General features: G+C 43.4%; 1 protein-coding gene across 1 annotated transcript in view; it reads right to left on the reverse strand.

Moving 5' to 3' along the window:
• SEMA5B (semaphorin 5B) overlaps window positions 1-19,307 on the reverse strand; it is a 251,164-nt gene that overhangs the window by 106,734 nt on the left and 125,123 nt on the right. The window contains exon 5 of the mRNA XM_042827036.1: window positions 8,925-9,024. Coding sequence (XP_042682970.1) covers window positions 8,925-9,024 — 100 coding nt within the window. The remainder of the gene's footprint in view (window positions 1-8,924; window positions 9,025-19,307) is intronic.

Consider the following 19,307-nt stretch of genomic DNA (forward strand, 5'->3'; position numbering starts at 1 on the left):
TTTCTCTATGATAAATCCAGCCAGAGCTAGAGCAGCATCCTCTTAAAAGAGGCTCCTTATACAAGCAGCTTCCAAATCAAGCCAGGGTCCCAGACACTGCTTCTGGATTGTCGCTGGAGTCCACCTCTCCAATCATCACATTTTATCCCACCTCGAGTCTCTCTTGACATATGACTGTCAATTCTTCTGTACCTCTCCCATCCAGCTGGCAGAGTCACAGAGCACTGACAGCACCTTCTGATGGCTTCGAGCTGTGTGGGGACCTTTCATCTCCTATTTGCCCATGGCTTTAGTTGTGTTTTCCTAAGCCAAGCTGTGAAATTCCTCTTCTTCTGATGCACTGAATATTGCTAAACGTCCCCTGTGGCCCCCCACCTGCTGTCTTGGGCTGACAAACCCATTCAGTTCTGTCATGTTTTCCTCAGATTCAGGATGAGTTCAACAAAACTTGAAAGGAAATATGCACAGAATTGACTGGTGAGATTAAGTTATTGCAAACCAGTCCTTTCTCAGGACTCCCCAGGAGAAAAGGCTCAGGGGAAACCTTATGGCTCTCTGCATTTCCCTAAAAGGAGGTTGTAGTGAGGTGGGGTTGGCCTTTTCTCCCAGATAACAGTGATAGGACAAGAAATGATGGCCTCAAATTGCACCAGGGAATATTTGGGTTGTATATTAGGAAAAATTTATTCTCCAAAAGAGTGGTGATTGGTACAGGCTACTCAAGGGGTGGTGGAGTCACTGTCCCTGGAGGCATTTGAAAAACGTTTAGAGGCTGTAATAAGGGACATGGTTTAGTGAGGAAATATTGGTGGTAGGTGGATGGTTGGACAGGATGATCTTAGAGGTCTTTTCCATCCTTAATAATTCTATGATTCTATTCTATGACTCTCCTTGCTGTTTTTTATACCTTTGAAGTGGCGCTGAGCAGTAGGCTTCAGCATCTAAACATCTGGATATAAAGCAAAATGCAAGTCACTGTGGTGAGCCCTGCCATATTAAACTGACAGATCACCTTAATCAGAACAAAAGACAACATTTTCAGCAATGCCAAAGGAAAATGCTCTGCAATCTCAACCTGTGATGCTGAAAAATACATTATCTCCAAGCTTCTAAGACATTTGCCAAAATATCCTGACCTTATGCTTGCCCGCATACCACTCTCTCAAACACAGTATTGAAAGTTAAGTATTCTTGGTGTGTTAGTAAAGGAAATTGTGTCTTTCATGGGTGTCTGCTTTTGTGATAGGCTAACACCAATTTCCCTTTTATCTGTAACACAAGGTATTTTTCATGTCAAGCCTGCATTTTGGTCAGTTCATGTCCAGAAGCAATAGGTATGGCATTGCAGCTTATGTGAAAAACCATCGCCTCTTCTCCAGGTACACACCCAGGGCAAAGCTGCTCTCTTGCAGCTGCACCTTATTCTGTGCATTTGCCAGACACGGCTACCTGACAGTGCTGCACTGCAGTGTTTTATTTGATGTATTTATTTGGAATAAATTGAAGTTCACATTCTGTTCTCCACAAAAGTATAAATTTTAGCTAAGAAAAAAAGTTACACTTTAAACAAAATTTGGACCAGGTTACAAATTTCTTAGAATCCCATGAACAACAAGAATTCTCCTTCCATCCTTTTCCTGTCTACACCTTTTCCCTCTTTCCCAAGGGGTAAGCCACAGAATCACAGAACGGCCAGAAAATGTGTTGGAAGGGACCTCAAGGATCATGAATCTCCAACCCCCTGCCAAATGCAGGGCCACCAACTTCCCCATTTAATACTAGACCAGGCTGCCCAGGGCCCCATCCAATCTGGCCTTGAACACCTCTAGGGATGGGGCATCCACAACCTCTCTGGGCAGCCCATTCCAGCACCTCACCACTCTCTCTGTAAAGAATTAGCCAGGGACATCTTTGGGGTGCAGCAAATTCAGACTCCTTGCAGACCAGCAAAGGATAGCAAATCCTATAAAAGCCATGAATCCCTGTGGGGCTTCACCCCTCCACACTGACACAAGGGCTGGGCTGGCATGATATCAGAGAGGAAAATCTCCTGCACTTTAGATCACATTTTTGTTCCCTGCATAAAGAAACTATGCACCTCCAATTACGGATTTAACTAGCTGTAATGTCTAATCACAGGTTTCTCACCTTCACTGTATTCTTTCTCACGCAGGTCAGGCAATTTCTTTAAAAAATATCAATGTTCCTTTGGAAGTTTTTGCTATTTTCGGAGAGTGATTCTCCCTCCATTGTCCCCCTTCCAATTCTCCCCCACCCCCCACAAGGATGCAGCTTTTTGTCTGATTGGAAGAATCACAGTGAGAAAGGATAGTATTTGTTGTTGTTTTTTTCAGGTTTCTTCATAGCAGCCCTTTCAGCTACCCTGCTACAATCTGGATATAATCAAAAACATTATCATGCTCTTTGCTGGCTCACGTCCTCATTAAGACCTCAACCAGCAAGGTAATTTCTCAGCCAAACGTGACTTAGAAGAGGGTAAAGCTGGCATGACACTAATGTGAGCCATCAACATGGCAGTAACTCATCTCAGCCTTCTTAGAAGAAAGAAGCATCATCTTAGAAAAGCATTCAGTCAAACTGTAGTCAGTGAGGAATGGCATGTCATACATGGTAGGTATCAGGACAAGCCAAGATTCTATTTACTTTTGGTTATGCTCATGTGATCGTGGCACATGTTAGTTTGTTTGCAAGTTATTCTCTTCATGCTATATGAGACTTGAATTTTTCAGCTGAGCTCACTGTCCCCATATAGGTGTGCAGAACTCACAGACTTTCACAAGCATTGTGAAAGACTTACACCTTCTCTGGGGATGCAAGGCTGAGGACAAGTGCCAGGTACTTGCTTCTACCAGGCAGAAACACAACAGCAAATGGATCAAACTCCACCTTTGCCACAGATTTTTTGTGAGTTCATAAGAAAACTTTGGCCATGGCCATGCTAGCCATGCAGAATACTGCAGAGGCCTCTAACATTGGGCTGACTTTGGCTGGTACCTTCAAAAAGCACAGTCTTTCTGCAGTAGTTGTGTTAGGTGCAACAAAGCACACATTACAGATTTATCACAATCCCACATGTCTCAGCATTACGAGGTCCTGATCATTTGGCAGTAGAAAGTGCTGTTATTTAAATTTAGACCTGATACTGATTCCTAAAGCTTCAAACCCACTCTGCCCCAAAGTTTGCCACTGAACTTCCTTGTTTGCAGAATGCTTTTTGCCCAGGCAGCACCATCTGCCAAGATTTGTTCTCTTCAGGGTCGGTGGCAGCCCAGATCTGGACAAGATTGAAGGTGCCCAAGGGTAAGAGTGATATTTTCTGAGCAACATGGGTTTTGAGGGTTTTACTGCAGTGCTCTTGAGCTTTCTGCCAAGTAGGCAGGAAGAAGCCTGCATTCAGCCAGAAATCTGCATGAAACCTGGTGTCTGATGGACTAATCTATCACAAACCAGAGAGTTTCAGTAAACTCAGGATGCAAAACCTACTGGTTGGGGATCCAAGATTATATTTACAATTTACCATATTTCTGCAAGTTGCAACTTGAAGCAACCTTTTCTGGACGTCAGTCCCTCCCTTCAGTCTTCAGCTCCTAAGCCTGTGTGATGCAAAGAAGCTTTTGTACTCATGAGTCAAGAGCAAGAACAGCCAGGAAGGGGTGCACCCAGGCTTTGCTCCCACTAAGGAAGCCTGTTCAAAGACAAAAATGATCCTTCAATACCTGCTCTACATCCTAGAGGAAAATCTTTTGACCTGATCTGTAGCAAGCTTCTTAAGTTAACATAGCACCTTTTGTGCTCCCCAAACTACCCATGTCTGCTTTCTTGCTACTATCTACTTGCTATTGCCAGGCATTTTCAGTTCAGCTCTAAATCAAGTACAGAAATAACCCTATGCCAAAGCAGATTTGCATCATGAAGAGCTTGGTAGCTCTACCTCCAGAGCAGAAAAATCTGGCAGGCCAGAATGATGTGCACTTTACCTACCAGTTCTGACTCCCTTGACAGTGTTCGCTCACTGCCCTCTACCTTCAGGCTCTTCACGGCGATGGCCATTTGTGACAAGGGCCCCTGCGCTTCAGTTTCCTGTGCAACTGCCATGAGAGATGATTCCTTCTGATTTCCTGATGGAGCTGACAGTCCTCTTGGCAAACAGAACTATATGGACTTCTGGTCACAATGCTTTCTGGCTGGATTTCTACAGCAACACCTCCACAGGCTGCAAATGGCCGCCTCTCATTGCTATGCCTCTCACACCCACAGCCCCAGCAGGCTGCTGCCCCGAGCTGACAATCCCACAAGCTTCCTTCTGGGAGAAGTCAAATGTTCCCTTCAGGGTTTCCCAACCACTCTCTGTGCAGCCATTTGTTTGGGTACTGTCCTCCTGTTGTCCAAGCTGTTTCCCTTCAGCCCGCTGTTGTGCCAGATTTTCACATGGTGTTTCAACCATCCTCCTTTAAAACTTTTGCGTACTCCTCGCCAGGGAGTTCTTGTGAAGAACGGTTTTTTGGCTTGATTTCAAGCAGGGTCTTTCATATCAACATCTGGTTATTGGCTCTTATCTCTGCCCAGCCAGTAGCAAGTCTTGGGTTAGAACACTGCCTACAGCACAGGTGAGAGAACAGAGCACTGCTTGGGTACAGGCACAGGCTGCCCAGGGAAGTGGTGGAGTCTCTGTCCCTGGATGTATTAAAGAACCTTGGAGATGTGTTATTTAGGGACATAGGTTAGTGAGCAACACTAGTAGTGGGTACATGGTTGAACTGGATGATCTTAGGGTTTTTTTCCAGCCTACAGTTGGAACAGTTCTACAGTTCTCTAAAATTCAGGTGAAGTCATGGCTATGGGGTCCCTGCCTCTGATGTGGACATGGCAGAGAAGAACAGGGGGATGAAGACAAGAGAGCATTGAGCTGGGACATGCTGCAGGATTGGGATGAAGGCTTCCTCCTGCGCCACCATCACCTTTAGCATCCCCACCAGCACAAGTGGAGGGTTCACAGCCAGGTTGTTACTCTCCATGTCTACTAACAGCATTTAGATCTGACCTTCAGATACAGCACAGAGTTCAAACAGTTGTATTTTTCAAGTCACCATTTTTTTAACACAGGTCTCTTTTACTTGCCCATCGAGTTAGGAAATTCAGCTATCTCCTTTGTTAAACCATTTTTTATATCACAGCTCATTCAGGCTGTTCTTCCCAGTCCATTCACCAGCTGTACTGCTGACAAAAGAGCAGTGTCCCAGTCTCCCAGCCTTTGTTCTGGTACCAGAATAATCTCTTCTGTGCCTCCTCTGCCGTGGCGGCATATACAACTTGTGTCTATAATTCAAAACTATAGCTCATTACATGACACTAATCTGAGAGAAACTGCCACCCATTTCCTCACCATTAATCTCTGATTTCAGATGTTTAGGTAGAGCAAGTAGACCTTCAGTTAATAAAAGCAAACTGCTCGCTAGGAATGCTGTACAGCTGAGTTAAATTTGAAATCTAATAATGGGAAAAAGATTGAAAGTAAAGACAATAAGCATTCCTGATTGCACCATTAGAGAGGAATGGAAGTTTCTACATAGTCAAGGCTGCAATCAGTTTCCATTTCAGCTCCTTTATTGGCTTTGACTTGGAAGGTCTCTCAGGTCTGAAAAATTTGAGTCTTACTCCTGATGAAAAGAAGAAAGTGTTTAGCAAAAAAAAAGCAGGACAATTGGACGAAGTGGCATTGCAGATAGCTCACACAGAAAAAGCAGGATTCAGGCTCCAAAACCCATCAGTTTTTTATTGGGATGAGGGGGAGGAGAAGGATTTATGTGTCTTGGTTTTTTCAGCTGTTCAGCTCATATTTTCAAGTTTTTTCTCAGTAATAATGAGATCTAGAAAATTGTTTTTCCTCTCATTAAAATAGGTTCAAATAATAATCACGTGAGCTCAAGAGCTGAATAAGCAGCAAATATTTCAAAACAGTCACTCATTCACAGAAGAAAAAGAGTACATTAAAATACTCACACTGTGTTTTAAACCAAACAACAACAACAAAAAAAAACAAAAACCATGAGTCAAAATGAAGGTTACGAATTTTTAAAATGTGTGTTTTTATACTTAATGAAATGTGGCTCCTAATATGGGCAGTGTGAGATTTACAGTGCTCTACACCATTCACATCCTCACTTGCAAGTGTTTGGGTTTTACAAATGATGTGACAAGTAAATACGTTGCTTAGGAACCACGGTGGGCTTTTGAAACTAATTCTTTGTTTCTGGGATTTTGACTTGGCAGGTGTTTGGTGCAGTGGAGTTATCAGACTCCTCTGGTTAGTGCTCAGACAGCACCACTCACTTGGGGAGGGCTCTCAGATAAGGATAAAGCTTAAAAAATCTGAGGCTCATGTTATTACAGCTTCCTGTGTAAACAGCGTGTCCTCAATACCTCTCACAGTTTTGGTCACGCTGTGTCCAATTTCCAAAACCAAAACTCCAGTGAGCCCCGGGATCTTCTTTTCTTCTAGGAAGCATTTTCCACAAGACTTTGAACCACAGGATGAACTAAGCGAAGAGATGATGTGGTGAGGTCATACAGCTTTTAAATAGAGACAGAAAGAACTGGCCTGAAATAATTTATAATGCTGTCGTCTAAGAGAATGATGTTAACCAGGAAATTGAGAAGTGGGAGCACTTATAAACTCTACCCTGATCCCAACCTCCTTCCACAACCCCAGAATAGCTGGTGTTACTACTTATATGATCTGCGGCAGCACATTTAAACATGGTTAACATTTAAATTTAGGTTTCATAAATTACACCCTGTAGAGATGGATAGAGACAGCTCCTATCTCTTTGAGGTATTGTTTCATTTGCAAATTCAGGCAGATGGTGCACGAGCAACTAATGACTGAAAAAAAATCACCCCTAAAAATAGTCCAGAACAAGGTGGGGATTTATCAGGGAGGGAACAGAAAAGCCATGACTTCCCATTCCCACTTCTCTGGCACAGCTCTAGGAGCTCCACTGACCCTGAGGACCCACAGTGCTGTGCAGGACAAAGATTCTGACTTCACCCACATTTGTGCACCGCCCCCCATTGCCCCATGTAGAATGGGAATGAAATGGCAAGGAGAGAAAGGAATGGAGGCTTTCCACCTTCCTCACACCATGGCTGTATCCAGACCAAAAACGCACCCTGGGAAACTGCATGTGTAAGGGGGGGCTATATGAAAGGAGACAGGCTCTTCAGCAGGGTCTGTTGTGATATGACAATGACAAATGGTTTCAAACTAAAAGAAGGGAGGTTTAGACTAGATATAAAGAAGAAGAGATTTTTACAATAAGGGTGGTGAGGCACTGGCACAGACTGCCTAGAGAGGTGATAGATACCCTGTTCTTGAGGACATCCAAGGTCAGGCTGGATAGAGCTTTGAGCACCTGATGGAGCTATAGGGGTCCCTGATCGTTGCACAGGAGTTGGATCAGATGGCTTTTAAGAGTCCCTTCCAACTCAAATGATTCTATGATTAATTCTATCAATAATTGCTCAACAGAACCATGTGGCTCCATCAAAACTTTCATTCTCCTAGTCAGGCTTGGTCGCACTGAGTGAAAACCGACTTCTCCAAGCAAATTCTATAAATACTTGTCACCACTTCTGCCTAAAGTAATACATTGCACTATATAGTACCTCCAGCAGGAAGCCAAATTTACTGTCATTCTCCTGCTTATAATGATGCTGTAGCCTCGCGTTTAGCCACTCTCATACAAACCCTTGTGGAGACAGTCTCCCTCCAGGCTATGTGCCAAGGATTTAGCAGGGGTGAGGCATGTCAGCAACAGCAATGGGACACCTGCTGCCCTGCTGAATGATGTAAACCACGCATCCCTCAGAGTGAGAAGCCTGTGTTTGTACAGCGCCTGGCAGAGGCACTGGTCATGACTGTCCTCAATGCAGTGGCATTCCACTAATACACCTTTGTCTTCTCCCAGCCCCTTTCCCCTCCCTGCTCACTGGTGCTGAACAGCCTGGGCTGACAGCAGTCTTTGCCTCCGTTTCTCCTGTAGCACAACCTGCCACCATAATGCTATCTGCTTCTAAGCATTATACTGCTGGTGGGGGCTGATTTGTTGTTAGATCGTGCTTAGTCCTTTCTTTCGAGGCTGTCTTACATGTTTATTATGCAATAAAAAATAGTTGCTGTGGGGGCTCATGATTCAGCCACTCCTGACGTATATTATTTCACTGAACCATAGTTCTTTTTCCCTGGTACAAATGCAGCTCTAAATTTGTTAGAGCTTGCCTGTGCTCGCACCGTGTTTGTGTTTCTATGCTTCTCTTATAGCATCCTAAATAAAGATAATGTTTAAAAATAAAAGGATATATATGCTAATTATATACAATGGGCCAGAACAACAACGCTGCACCCAAATGCATTAGGTGGGGATTTGGCTACGTCAGCAAAATGAAGCAAACAGGTTGTGGAGTGAATTCTAAAAGACAAGAAAGCAATCGTATATGCTGCCAAAGTCTCACTACAGTATATGCAAAGGTGTGTAGATGAATCTAGAACAGATACAGAGTTTGCCCACAGCAAACACACCAAAAAAAGCCAAATTCCCTGCTGGCAAAGTGATAGTGCAGAATAATTCACTACAACTCTCCTAACATTAATGATACTGAGGGAGAAGCCAGCATTCTGCTTCATTAACCAGTCATTTTGATTGCATCTTTTTCTTTTTTAATTCTAGTAATTTTCTCTTCTTTGCAATTATATTAGGAGACTAAATCCCTCTACATAAATTACAGCTTTCTCTTTGAAGGGGGAGACTGACCACATAAGCTGGAAACACACTCACCTCCAAAGCCAGAACCCAAAAGAAAGAGCTTGAGCATCAACCCTAGTCTAATTAAAAGATTCTCTTTACCTTGCTCCCACAATGAGCTGGTTCCTGTTGGCATCCAGGGCGAGCTGAGAAAAATCATGCACACCTGGATAGGTGAAATTGGACACCCAAGGCTTCAGATCTGCAAGGAAAAGGAGAAAGCAGAACACAATAAGTCTGCTCTAGAAGCAGTGAGTTCACCCAGACATCTGCTAATGGATTTCCTACTGAGTTATCTCTCAGGAGAAGGCTAATTAATAATCTATTTAAAGGGTTGCTATTTATTCTCATTCTCGACAGAATGTGCAATACATGTACATAAACACAGGGCTGTCTCAGCACTTATTTTCACATCCAAGACGGAGCACGAGTGGTGGCTCTGGAGACAGTGGCAGGTTGTTTTAGTTCTGTTAAACCTGGCAAGTCACGGCCACTGATGAGGCTAAGTGGTGTACAGGGACCAGGCTGCCTGCTGTGACACATCCACTGCCCTGCCTTCTCTGCCAGGCAAAGGGAAGCAGCTGCTCTCCAAAAAGAAAAGGTGGGCTCACCTGACTGAACACCAGGATAGAGCGTGAGTGATTTGAGATCTGGCTGCTCCAATGAAAGGCTTTAGGTTCTGTGCCAGGTTTCACTTTAGCTAGTACCTGGGATCCCTATCACTTTATCCCTCTCCCCTGAAAATCACCCACGTATACTTTGAGGGCTTCTCTTAGTCCTGTTATACTCTGGCTGTTAAACACATGGAGAATACTAAATATCCAAGGGAGCAGGGCACAGATGAGACCAAATCATATCAGAATCCCTCTGTAACCTGTTGACAATGAACCCTGCCTCATTCAAGGGCTGGATGCTGAAGATCCATAAGACTCAAAGCTTTGAACGCAAAAGGCAAAATCTTCTGGTCCCATACCAATAGGACATCGAGAGACAGGCCAGTGACCAGGACAAACCACAGCACTGATGCAGCTATGTCCAGAGCAGAACAAAAGATTTCTGAATAAACATGCCACCTTGTCAATTTATATCCCTAGTAACAAGAAGGTTCATTGAAGGCAGGCAGGTTTGAACATGTTGATGTAAGCATTAGTTCTCCTCTCCCCTGGACTGAAATGATGATACTGACAAGGAATCGTGTTGTTTGTAAGGCTTTTGGTGCCTTGGCACGTTCTGTAGTGTTACAGATGTCTAACAGTTTGAAACTTCTGACATAGGAATATTTGTTGAGCAATCTTAAATCCCCTCTTTTTCTAGGGATGGATGACAGCTAATCAAGTCTTTCAGTTACCAAAACCTTAACAAAATACATGTAAAAGTCCCTTTTCTTTGCTCTACTTGTCCTGCATTGCTTTCCAGGACAGAACCTTGCCATGAAACTTCTGGTTCTGTCCTGAACATCACATTTCCTAACCCTTCCTGAGCTCCAGTGAAATGGGGCTGAGCACCAGTCTCGTCCCCATGCTCCACCTGACTGAGTCCTGCTGGGACCTTCACCCATACAATCTTAAAACCCCATCACCACGAGCTGGAAGCTTCCAGCCTTTCCCAGCATTCTTGTCCCACCATGTAGCCGCACGCAACACGTGTACCTCATCTGCTCTTCGTTGAAAAGGCATGAGTTAAAGAATAACAGCCTACCTAACCTTCAAGCATCCCCACCTCCTACACTCCTCTGGGACCCACAATGATGTACTGGCACTGAGGAGGCTCTGCAGTTTCACCTCTTGTATTCTCCTAACTAACGGGGCTCTGCCGCCTTCTCCTGTAGCCCTTTAGCTGCTGAGACACTTCTGAGCCAAGCAGCAGAACCAGCAGCAATAACACCTTTCAGGCAGGTTAGCTGGCTGACATGTGATACGGATCTCCTGGCATTTCTCTTGGCTGGTGGGGGTGGGAATGGGGGATTGCTGTATAATAGTGATACTTTTTAAGATTCCTGCTTTTAGGCAGTAATTTCTCTTGTCATTTTACCTTCTCTCCTACCAACTTTTTCCTGCTAACTAACACACTATTACAGTGCAGCGGCAGAAAGAATATTTCTTCATCTGCTGCTCTAAGCAAAAGCTCCTCACTTCACAGAGGCAAACTCATCAGATCTTCTATTTAATGGCAAGCTCTGACAAATTACAGGTAAAAATAATTAAAAAAAAAATTAAAGGCAGTAGGTGGCTCGAATCTTTCCATGTTGGCTGAAATGTCAGTCAAGACCAAGAAATAACAGGCAGTGTCTTGATTTCTGCTACTACTGCAGGTGGTACAACTTATAAAGAAACCCTTCCTGGTTATTAAATTAAAGGCTTCAAGGCATGCATCCTCATAGCAAAATTAAGCTTTTATAGGCATGTAGTTGGAGATTATTAAACCCAGCGTGGTCCCAGCTAAGAATGTCTAAATGCGAGTCGTCAGAATTAATGCCAAATGGCACTTTTTCCTTCCAACCTTCTTTCTTCCTGTTAGAGGGAAGGGATAAAGTGAAATGGAAATGTAGCCAGGACACGGATTTTTTTTTCATTTGGCACATTCAAATCTACTGCTCAGACCACAGGCATCCCTAAGGACAGTTGTAGCCTTTCATTGTGAAACAAGCTCAGTTATGCAAGGTAAGTGCTGCCCTGGGCCTATCCCATATTAGCTGAAGTTTACACATATGGACCCAATGAACTCCAGAGTTTGCTCGTATTTGACCTTTTTCAGACGGCTGATTTTTCCAGTGCTGACTCCTTAATTTGGGTAGAAACCTTCAGTGCTGGGGCATGTTTACATTTGCAAAAGTATCTGTTTAAAAGCAGCATGAAAAATTAAAAGCCAAGGCTCTGGCTTTGCATGTCAGCAGCAGGAGCCGGAAAGTGAGGAACCATGCAGCTTTGGGGCAAAATGTTCATCAAGGCCTCCTTTGTGCTCCTCATCTCTGATCATTTCCAAGGGGTTAAAGATCCATGATCTCACTTCCTTCACATTAGGACAACAAACAGCATTTTAAAAGCCTCCACCACCACCCAGAGCAGCTCAAGGTGGTTCAGGTGTCCAGCAACAGAGAGCACAGAGCTTCACAGGAAACGCTCACTGGCGCACACAGCTGTGTTCAGGCTTTCAGGCATGCCTAAGACAAGGAGAAAAAAGGCCCTGTGCCATTTGGTGTAGTGGTCCCTGTGCCCAGCTGACATGCTGCTCTGCAACAGGTTTCTGAGAGTACAGGAGCATGACAGGGATTAGCCAGCTGCATAAATGCCAGTGTGCCAAATTGCAAGAGCTAGCTCTAAGGGTCTGATCCAAAGGCTCTTCAAGTCATTGGCAGTCTTCCACCAAGCTTGATGAGTTTTGGATTAGCTTCTGAAGATGTGGTAAACCTGGTAATACTTGAGTCTTCATCTCCTTAAAACCAGCTGCTCCCCACCTCACCCTCATCCTGTGTGTTTTGGTGGGAAGAAGTATGTAAACACTGAGCTGACACTTCCTTATCTGAAGGATAGGACTCATTTCTTCATCCCACTGGAGGCCGCTCACAGTTCCCTTTTCCAGCAGGCTGTGATGGCTTTGTGCATCCAACACACACCACATGAGCAGAGAGGTGAATTGCTTGTGCCTTGAATTGCAAAGCCATTGCTAAGTACATGGAGCTCAGCTAACCACATCGCTACTCAAGAACTCTTCTGGAATAATTCTCTGCATAATTGCCTAGAGGGTCAAGGATTCTTCCTGCAAAATAAGGATATATCCATATAAACAAGCTACCCATGTTCCTAATTTTGCTATCTTTGAATACCAGTGAGGCTGCAAGAGCAAGAAGCTCAACTTAAATTACTCATCCAAATCTTTCTCCTGTGCTTTGGGCAGAGCTTGCAGCCCAATATGTATCCACACCAGCAGCTGCAAAGTCATCTGCACCAAAGCTGGAGAGTTGCAAGCAAATTCAGGCATGTCTGCATGAGCCCTTTTTGTTCTTAGAGCAACAGTGTTGTCACATATTACGAAGGTCCACAAGTGGAGTTATTCTGGAATAGCTCCTCCTGGCTAGTGCCGGCTACAGTCACTGGTTATGCTACAATGTAGTAACACCAATCTCCTGCCAAAAGGGGAGGATCGCATATAAAAGCTTCAAGAACCATAAAGAGACCGTAAGGGAGGAAGATCGGGAATTTAAACAAAAAGAAAGATCCAGAGACTACAATCCAGAAAATACAACTTGCTGAATCAGCTTATTTTTCAAGGGCTTTGAGTACAGCAGGTACAGGCTCACGTAATGAGGTGGAGCATTCACAAAGCACTGAGGGCCTGCCAAACTCAATGGGCTAAGTAAATACCTGCTCTGCAGCTATATGGACCTATTTCTGCGCAGCATTAGCTTGACCACACATTGAGTGCTTCCCTTATTGCCTCAAGTTTATCTCTTAAAAATTCTCTTAATCCAGCTTACTACTTCATGGCTTAACTCCTGTGCCAGTATTCACGGCGAGGCACAAATGACATTGATGATTTTTGTAACTGTACAGTCACCTCTCCTTTTAGCTTGCTTAGCTTTGGCACAGGGCAAACATTCAGCAGCTGGCAGATCCTCCAGTTTGCAAGTGCTGAGATCTTGTCCAATCCATCCGCTAGCTTGCAGGAGTCTCAGGACTCTCAGCGCTGAATCCCAAAATGACCAACAGATGTAAATCACTTTGTAACATAAAGTCACAGCCTGTCCTTTTGGTATACACTGATGAAATGACCTCTTGTTAGAATTTAACCTATCACCTTAAATCTGTTCACTCGCCAAGGCCTGCTAAGTTAGACCATCCTCTGCATCGTTTATCCTCAGCATTCAGAGCATTTTTGATGAAGCAGACAGTTGCCTGCTAAGAGTGATGTCAGAGTACCCTTTCTGTAAGGGTTACTGATCAGAATCCACAAGGAACAAAGCAAGCAAGGCTGCAACCAAAGATCAGATGGCTAATGACTGCGCATGCTACCACGTGGCTTCTGAAACACAGCAAGCACGAACGCTTCCGAGGCTCCATAAAAGTAACTGTCAACTTACAGTGTTATCTTCATTAGACCAACAATGAATCATATTTTAGCATCAACCTCATTTTAAATTTTAGCTCTCTGTTGCAGGTCACACCACAGGTTAGTGCAATAGTCTTTGAAAATGTTTCACTCCTATTCCCTGCTGAGATGTTTAAAAAAAGCCTCCACAACACAAAAACACCCCACAACTCAGCAAAATTGTCAGGGGAAAGAGAAATCTTTTGATCTGCAGGCAGTGCTAAGCAAACAAATGTGTCAGCACTCGGAGCTCAACTTTACTCAGGAGGCCAGAAAACTCTAGCTGGCTTTACCCCAAAAATCCTCCTACACATGCATATCACCCTGCGTCTTGTCTTCCCATCACCACCTCCACCTCATTACATTCTCTCATTTGTTAACCTGAGCTGTTGAAATCTTTAATTGTACACCAAATATGCCCTAATCCCAACCGCTGCAATATCTAGCTTCATTGCCTTCCTGAATCTCTGATCTCTGTTCATAGTTATGAGGACTTAGAAAGCTGCTGGCATAGTACATTCATTCTACAAAGTAGGCCAACCCTACACCATGCCCAAGTCAGCAGTTTCCCCCTCTCTTCCCTCAGTATCTAAATCCAATTGTTTTACCCAGTTTACCGTCTTACCCAAGCTAAGCACCCCTCCTACTCCTGCTTTCTTTTTTATCAGCCTTCACCTTCCAGTCATATTTCTATCTCATTTCTTGCCCACTCACTCAATTATTTTAGTGCTGGCCACCTACAAAATTTTTTCCAAGATGAGAGAAATAAGGATCAGCTAACCCACCAGCTATATGAGTGTCACCATTATAGATGGCTGCAGATAACCATTTCCTTTCAAATAAGACTGAAGAAGCACAAGAATTGCTCTCTCCAAGCTGTCCAAGGGCACATGGATAGGAAATAACTAGAGGAAAAAAGAGTTAGGCTTTTTCTCTCTTTGTATCAAGAGGGAGAAAAGAGTTCTACCTCTCAAATTCCAAGAAAAGGAAGGAGTTGGAAGAAAAGGCTTTTCTCTTGCCATCCTGAAGGGAAACATGAATGGAAGACCCAAGTCATATGTCCACATAGCCACAGGAATCATAGTAATCATAGCAACCAAATTGTTACCATTTAAAATTATGTCAAGTATAGATGATTTTATGCTTCTCATACACTTCCTCCATGAATTGACCTTGCTGAGCTTCCATCCCAAGAGAGGAATATCATGTACAGATGTAGGCAAGGCTCCAAGTACCCAACAATGCTAACTTTGGAGTCCTCTGTCTTGGGCAAATCATGAAACCATGTAGTGTCTCAAGTCTAAATAGTTAAACCAGTCCATTCATGCTTCATTATCTGTAAGGCATACAATGTGCAGGATGCACTGTTGCTAATGCATACCAAGCATCTTTACTGTTTGTTCCCTAAATTTTGATCATTTCTTCAAAACAAGTGTAGCTTAATTGTTTCAATATGGAGAAAAAAGAACTTACTCCAAACCTGATTTTTGCAAAAATACAATTATGACTGTTTGTTTATTTAGTTTTTTATTATTAATGTGGAGCAGCTGGCAAAACACACCAGTCTGTCAGAAAGAACGCAGGGATTCAATCCCAAATAAAGAAAACAACAGATTATAAGCATGAACTAATGCTCACTCTCAGTAAGGGACAGTGTGCTCTTATGCTATCCTGCTGGTCTCCCAAGGAAGGAGTTTAAAGGACTGAGAGTTACATTCCAGCTTCTTCACATTTTACAGTTCTTCCACATTTCTGCTCCATAGAGGCCAGTTTTGCACCATTCTCTCTTTTGCTTGGGTTCCTCTGACCTATTCACTCATAGCAAAGGGCAGGCAGAAGTTCAGTCAAGAGCTACCCCAGGGCAGAGCCAGACAGCACTTGGTGAGTCCCCACCATGAGGGTGGGGGATTGGGAAAGAAGTCGTGGAACGTGAAAGGGACTCTTTCCCCTTCAATGCGATCCCTGTTTCTCAGAGCTGCGCAAGAACACAAATCCCAGCTACTGTACAGTATCAGAGACCCTTCACCAGGGATGGCTGCTCACTGCAAACATGGCAAGCCAGCAGACAAAGAGGAGATGCCACAGTGCTGCAAGAATGGAGAATATGGATGTGTGGTTGTGAGTGGGGAGTGAGTCCATTCGCCATATCCAAGGTCATCTGGACCAAAGGTGCATATCTGCACAGCACAGGGCTGCTGGAAGGGATGGAACTAACTTTCCTCAGCAGGCTGTCAACAAAGGCAAATGCTGTGCTGCGTCCCACCACACCTTGTGAAATCAAGCTAACCAGGGCCATGTGCAGCCCCACTGCCAGCTCATCCAGAGCTCTCGTTTGCTTAGGATGTTGCAGTGTGTTAAAGTATTGTGATCCATTGTATACTGAGACAAGCCCTGCAGCTGTCACACAATCTCTCTCGCTCAGAATGATGAGTGCTCATGCATCACTTGCACCTTCCTATGACGTTCTGATCAGTATAATCCCTCTTTTCAGACAGGAGCAAGCTGCATCTTGGCTCCTACAGCTGTTACGGTCTGATGGAAAAAAACACTCCTTTGTCATTATTCAAACCATCTCCTCCACGTCTGGCGGCAGAATTTTTTTTCCACTATCCTTACAGTTATATGTCTGCACCAGATACCTGTGCCAACAGAGATGGTGCAAGATTCAACACAATTGTTTTCATGATAAGAATGCAGGATACTGAGAGAAGGCAGGGAAAACATGACTGAATTCCCCTTGAGTTTCATTCACAGATCCTCAGATCTGCCATGGAAGAAGATGGGATTTTGATGAACATCCTCAAGTAGAAGCTGACCCTCTTTGCCAGCTCACCAGAGGCTTAACAGGAAAATCTGAGACAAACACGGAATTTGTACTACTTAGCCAGTTGGACCTATGAGGACTACAGTTTCCTGTGGATAAAGGCCCCATCATGAATTGATGATACCTATGAATCAGAGGCTATAAAATCCTTTAAGAGTTTCAAAATGAACCTCTTCTCATAACCATCAGTGTTTTTAAGTTGGAAGCTGGCTAATAATAGCACAGGATTATCAAAGACCAGAGATCGACAGTGACCTCCACCTCTTTTATTAATATGCTGTAAAACAGAACAATCCCCTCACATAAAATACAAATCTGAATTTTGCAGCTCAAGCACTTCCATTAAAAACATTGCCAGGATTGCCCAGTATTAGTAAAGTGAAAGGATGGGTGATATATGAAAAAGTGGAGTTTTAAGCCAAAGCACAAGAGTTCTTCAGGATTTTATCTGCATCTCCCAAAGCCAGAAATGATCAGAAAAACCTCTAACTCAGTCTGCTGTGTTTTACAGACAGAGACTTTCTTCCAGTTCCTCCTATATTAAGCTGAGGAACACTCTGGTTTCTGAATCACTTGATTCAGCCATCTTAGAAAAACAAGTTGATCAATTGGACCTGTGGTAGTAGAACTTGCTGGAAACAAAATTATATACTAGAGTTTATATTCACAGCCTTGATATGTCAGTTCCACGCACCTTGACTGCAGCCTTCCCAAGTACATAAGCACACACTTGGTTCCAGTTCCACAAACACACTGACTTCAAGGTAAACATATATTAAGTGCTTGACTGAGCTGGGGCTATTCCTGATTTTCCAGGGCAAGCCTGCATGATTAAACAAGAGTACTTCTTACGAGAGCACTAGTACTAAACTGAACTTTATTAAAACATAATCACATCCTTGAATGGAAGGTTTTAGGAGAACATGATATATTAGCACTCACCAGGAGCAGATACGCTAAATAAATGAGGACTGCCATGCCACTGACTCGGATTTACTTGGTTACGAAACCACGCAAAGTGAACTCTGAAAGTGAGAATCAGGTCTCTGTAATGTTTTTGTTTGCACTGAAGAAGAAAAGCACTTTGCTTTGCTTCTCGCTCTGATTCTTTTCACCAAAGTACTGCCATCTGGGATCTGAAAGGAGCCAGCCACTGGGCCAGAGGAAGGACCAAGCCCATGCTGCTGCCAGCCACTGTTGCACCAGTGCTATCTCTGGAAAACATAAATAAGCTGCTCTGCTGCTGAGCAGGGATTTTCATGGCTTTGGTCTACGTTATCCTCCTTTGGTGACCTGTGTAGCTGAGCACACTCTGCCTCCTGAAGCTCCACTGCATCTCTCCTGATTGCCAGCAATTCACTCTGTCTAAAGCATCTTGTGAATCAAGGGCACACTTCCAACACCCCTCTCCTCTTTAAGGCCTCTTTAAGGCACACTGAATCATTTCTTCAATCAAATCTCATTGCATTGGTTTGGGAAGTGCCTGGACATCACTAATGTGGAAGTGTCAAAGAACTAGTGTCATTATTGTTATAATTATTCTTACAGAATGAAAAATACACTGACAGCTGTTAGGTGTAATTTTTGGATGTTTGGCCTGAGAGCAAATTAATTCCCTGACCACTCCATATTTATGGCTTTATTAGTCATAATTTTCAAACAAATTCTATATCAACCCTGAGAAAGAAAATATCAGCTTCATTTGCCACAGTTTCATTTTTCAAGATTAAAAAGGAAATTACCACAAGGCTTCCTTAATAGAAACAAAATCTAAACCAAACTGCTCTGAAGGTCAAGTATTCCACAGCATCCCAATCTTACGCACAGGATGCCACCAGTCACAGGTTAACACTCCATCATCTGTTACATTTGGACTCCTCATGTGGAGATTCAAGGGCAGCAGGGCTATGAGCTAGAAGTCAGTTCTCCCATAATGTATTTTGCCTTCCCTTTAACGTTTAGCCTGGTATACCTCTCAGACTTCCTGCAATCCCAACCACTGTTAACTAAAGATCTGGGTTGGATTTTCAAAATCTCACTTGTTCAAGAAAAGTGTAAATCTTTATCAGAATTTCCTAGGGGGCTCTCTGAGCTGACTTGTGGAGCTGATGGATGCTAATGTGCTTTTTTCCCCCATCAGCGTACAGTAAAGGGAACAACGTATTAGTGGCCAAATGAAAAATGGTGGGGGTGTTCAGTAAAATGTCAGGAACCTTCAAAAGAAATAAATCATTTCTTATTATCCTTCAGCCCACAAGTTTAAAACAGCTTTTGCTTCCAATGCAACAAGCAAATACTTAACTGCTCCCCACAGATCTCAGAATTTGAGGCTGGCCACATTTCAATAAAATGTTCAAAGAAAGAAAATATTGAGAAAATATACAGCAAGTTACATTCAAACAACCCAAATCACATTCATCTGATAGAAGGCAATAATTACAGTCTGAAGTAAAATTCCAGATTTAAACACTCTCAAACTAATTCACTTTAAATATCTGGGGCCACAGACAGAGTAACTTGCCTGCTTATAGCAGAGACTGAGGACCAGAAAACAGTCAGATGCTATATGCCCAGAA

The sequence above is a fragment of the Centrocercus urophasianus genome, unplaced genomic scaffold (assembly GCF_019232065.1).
Source record: "Centrocercus urophasianus isolate 14NV4802_14NV808 unplaced genomic scaffold, USGS_Curo_1.0 seq_28, whole genome shotgun sequence".
NCBI lineage: Eukaryota > Metazoa > Chordata > Aves > Galliformes > Phasianidae > Centrocercus > Centrocercus urophasianus.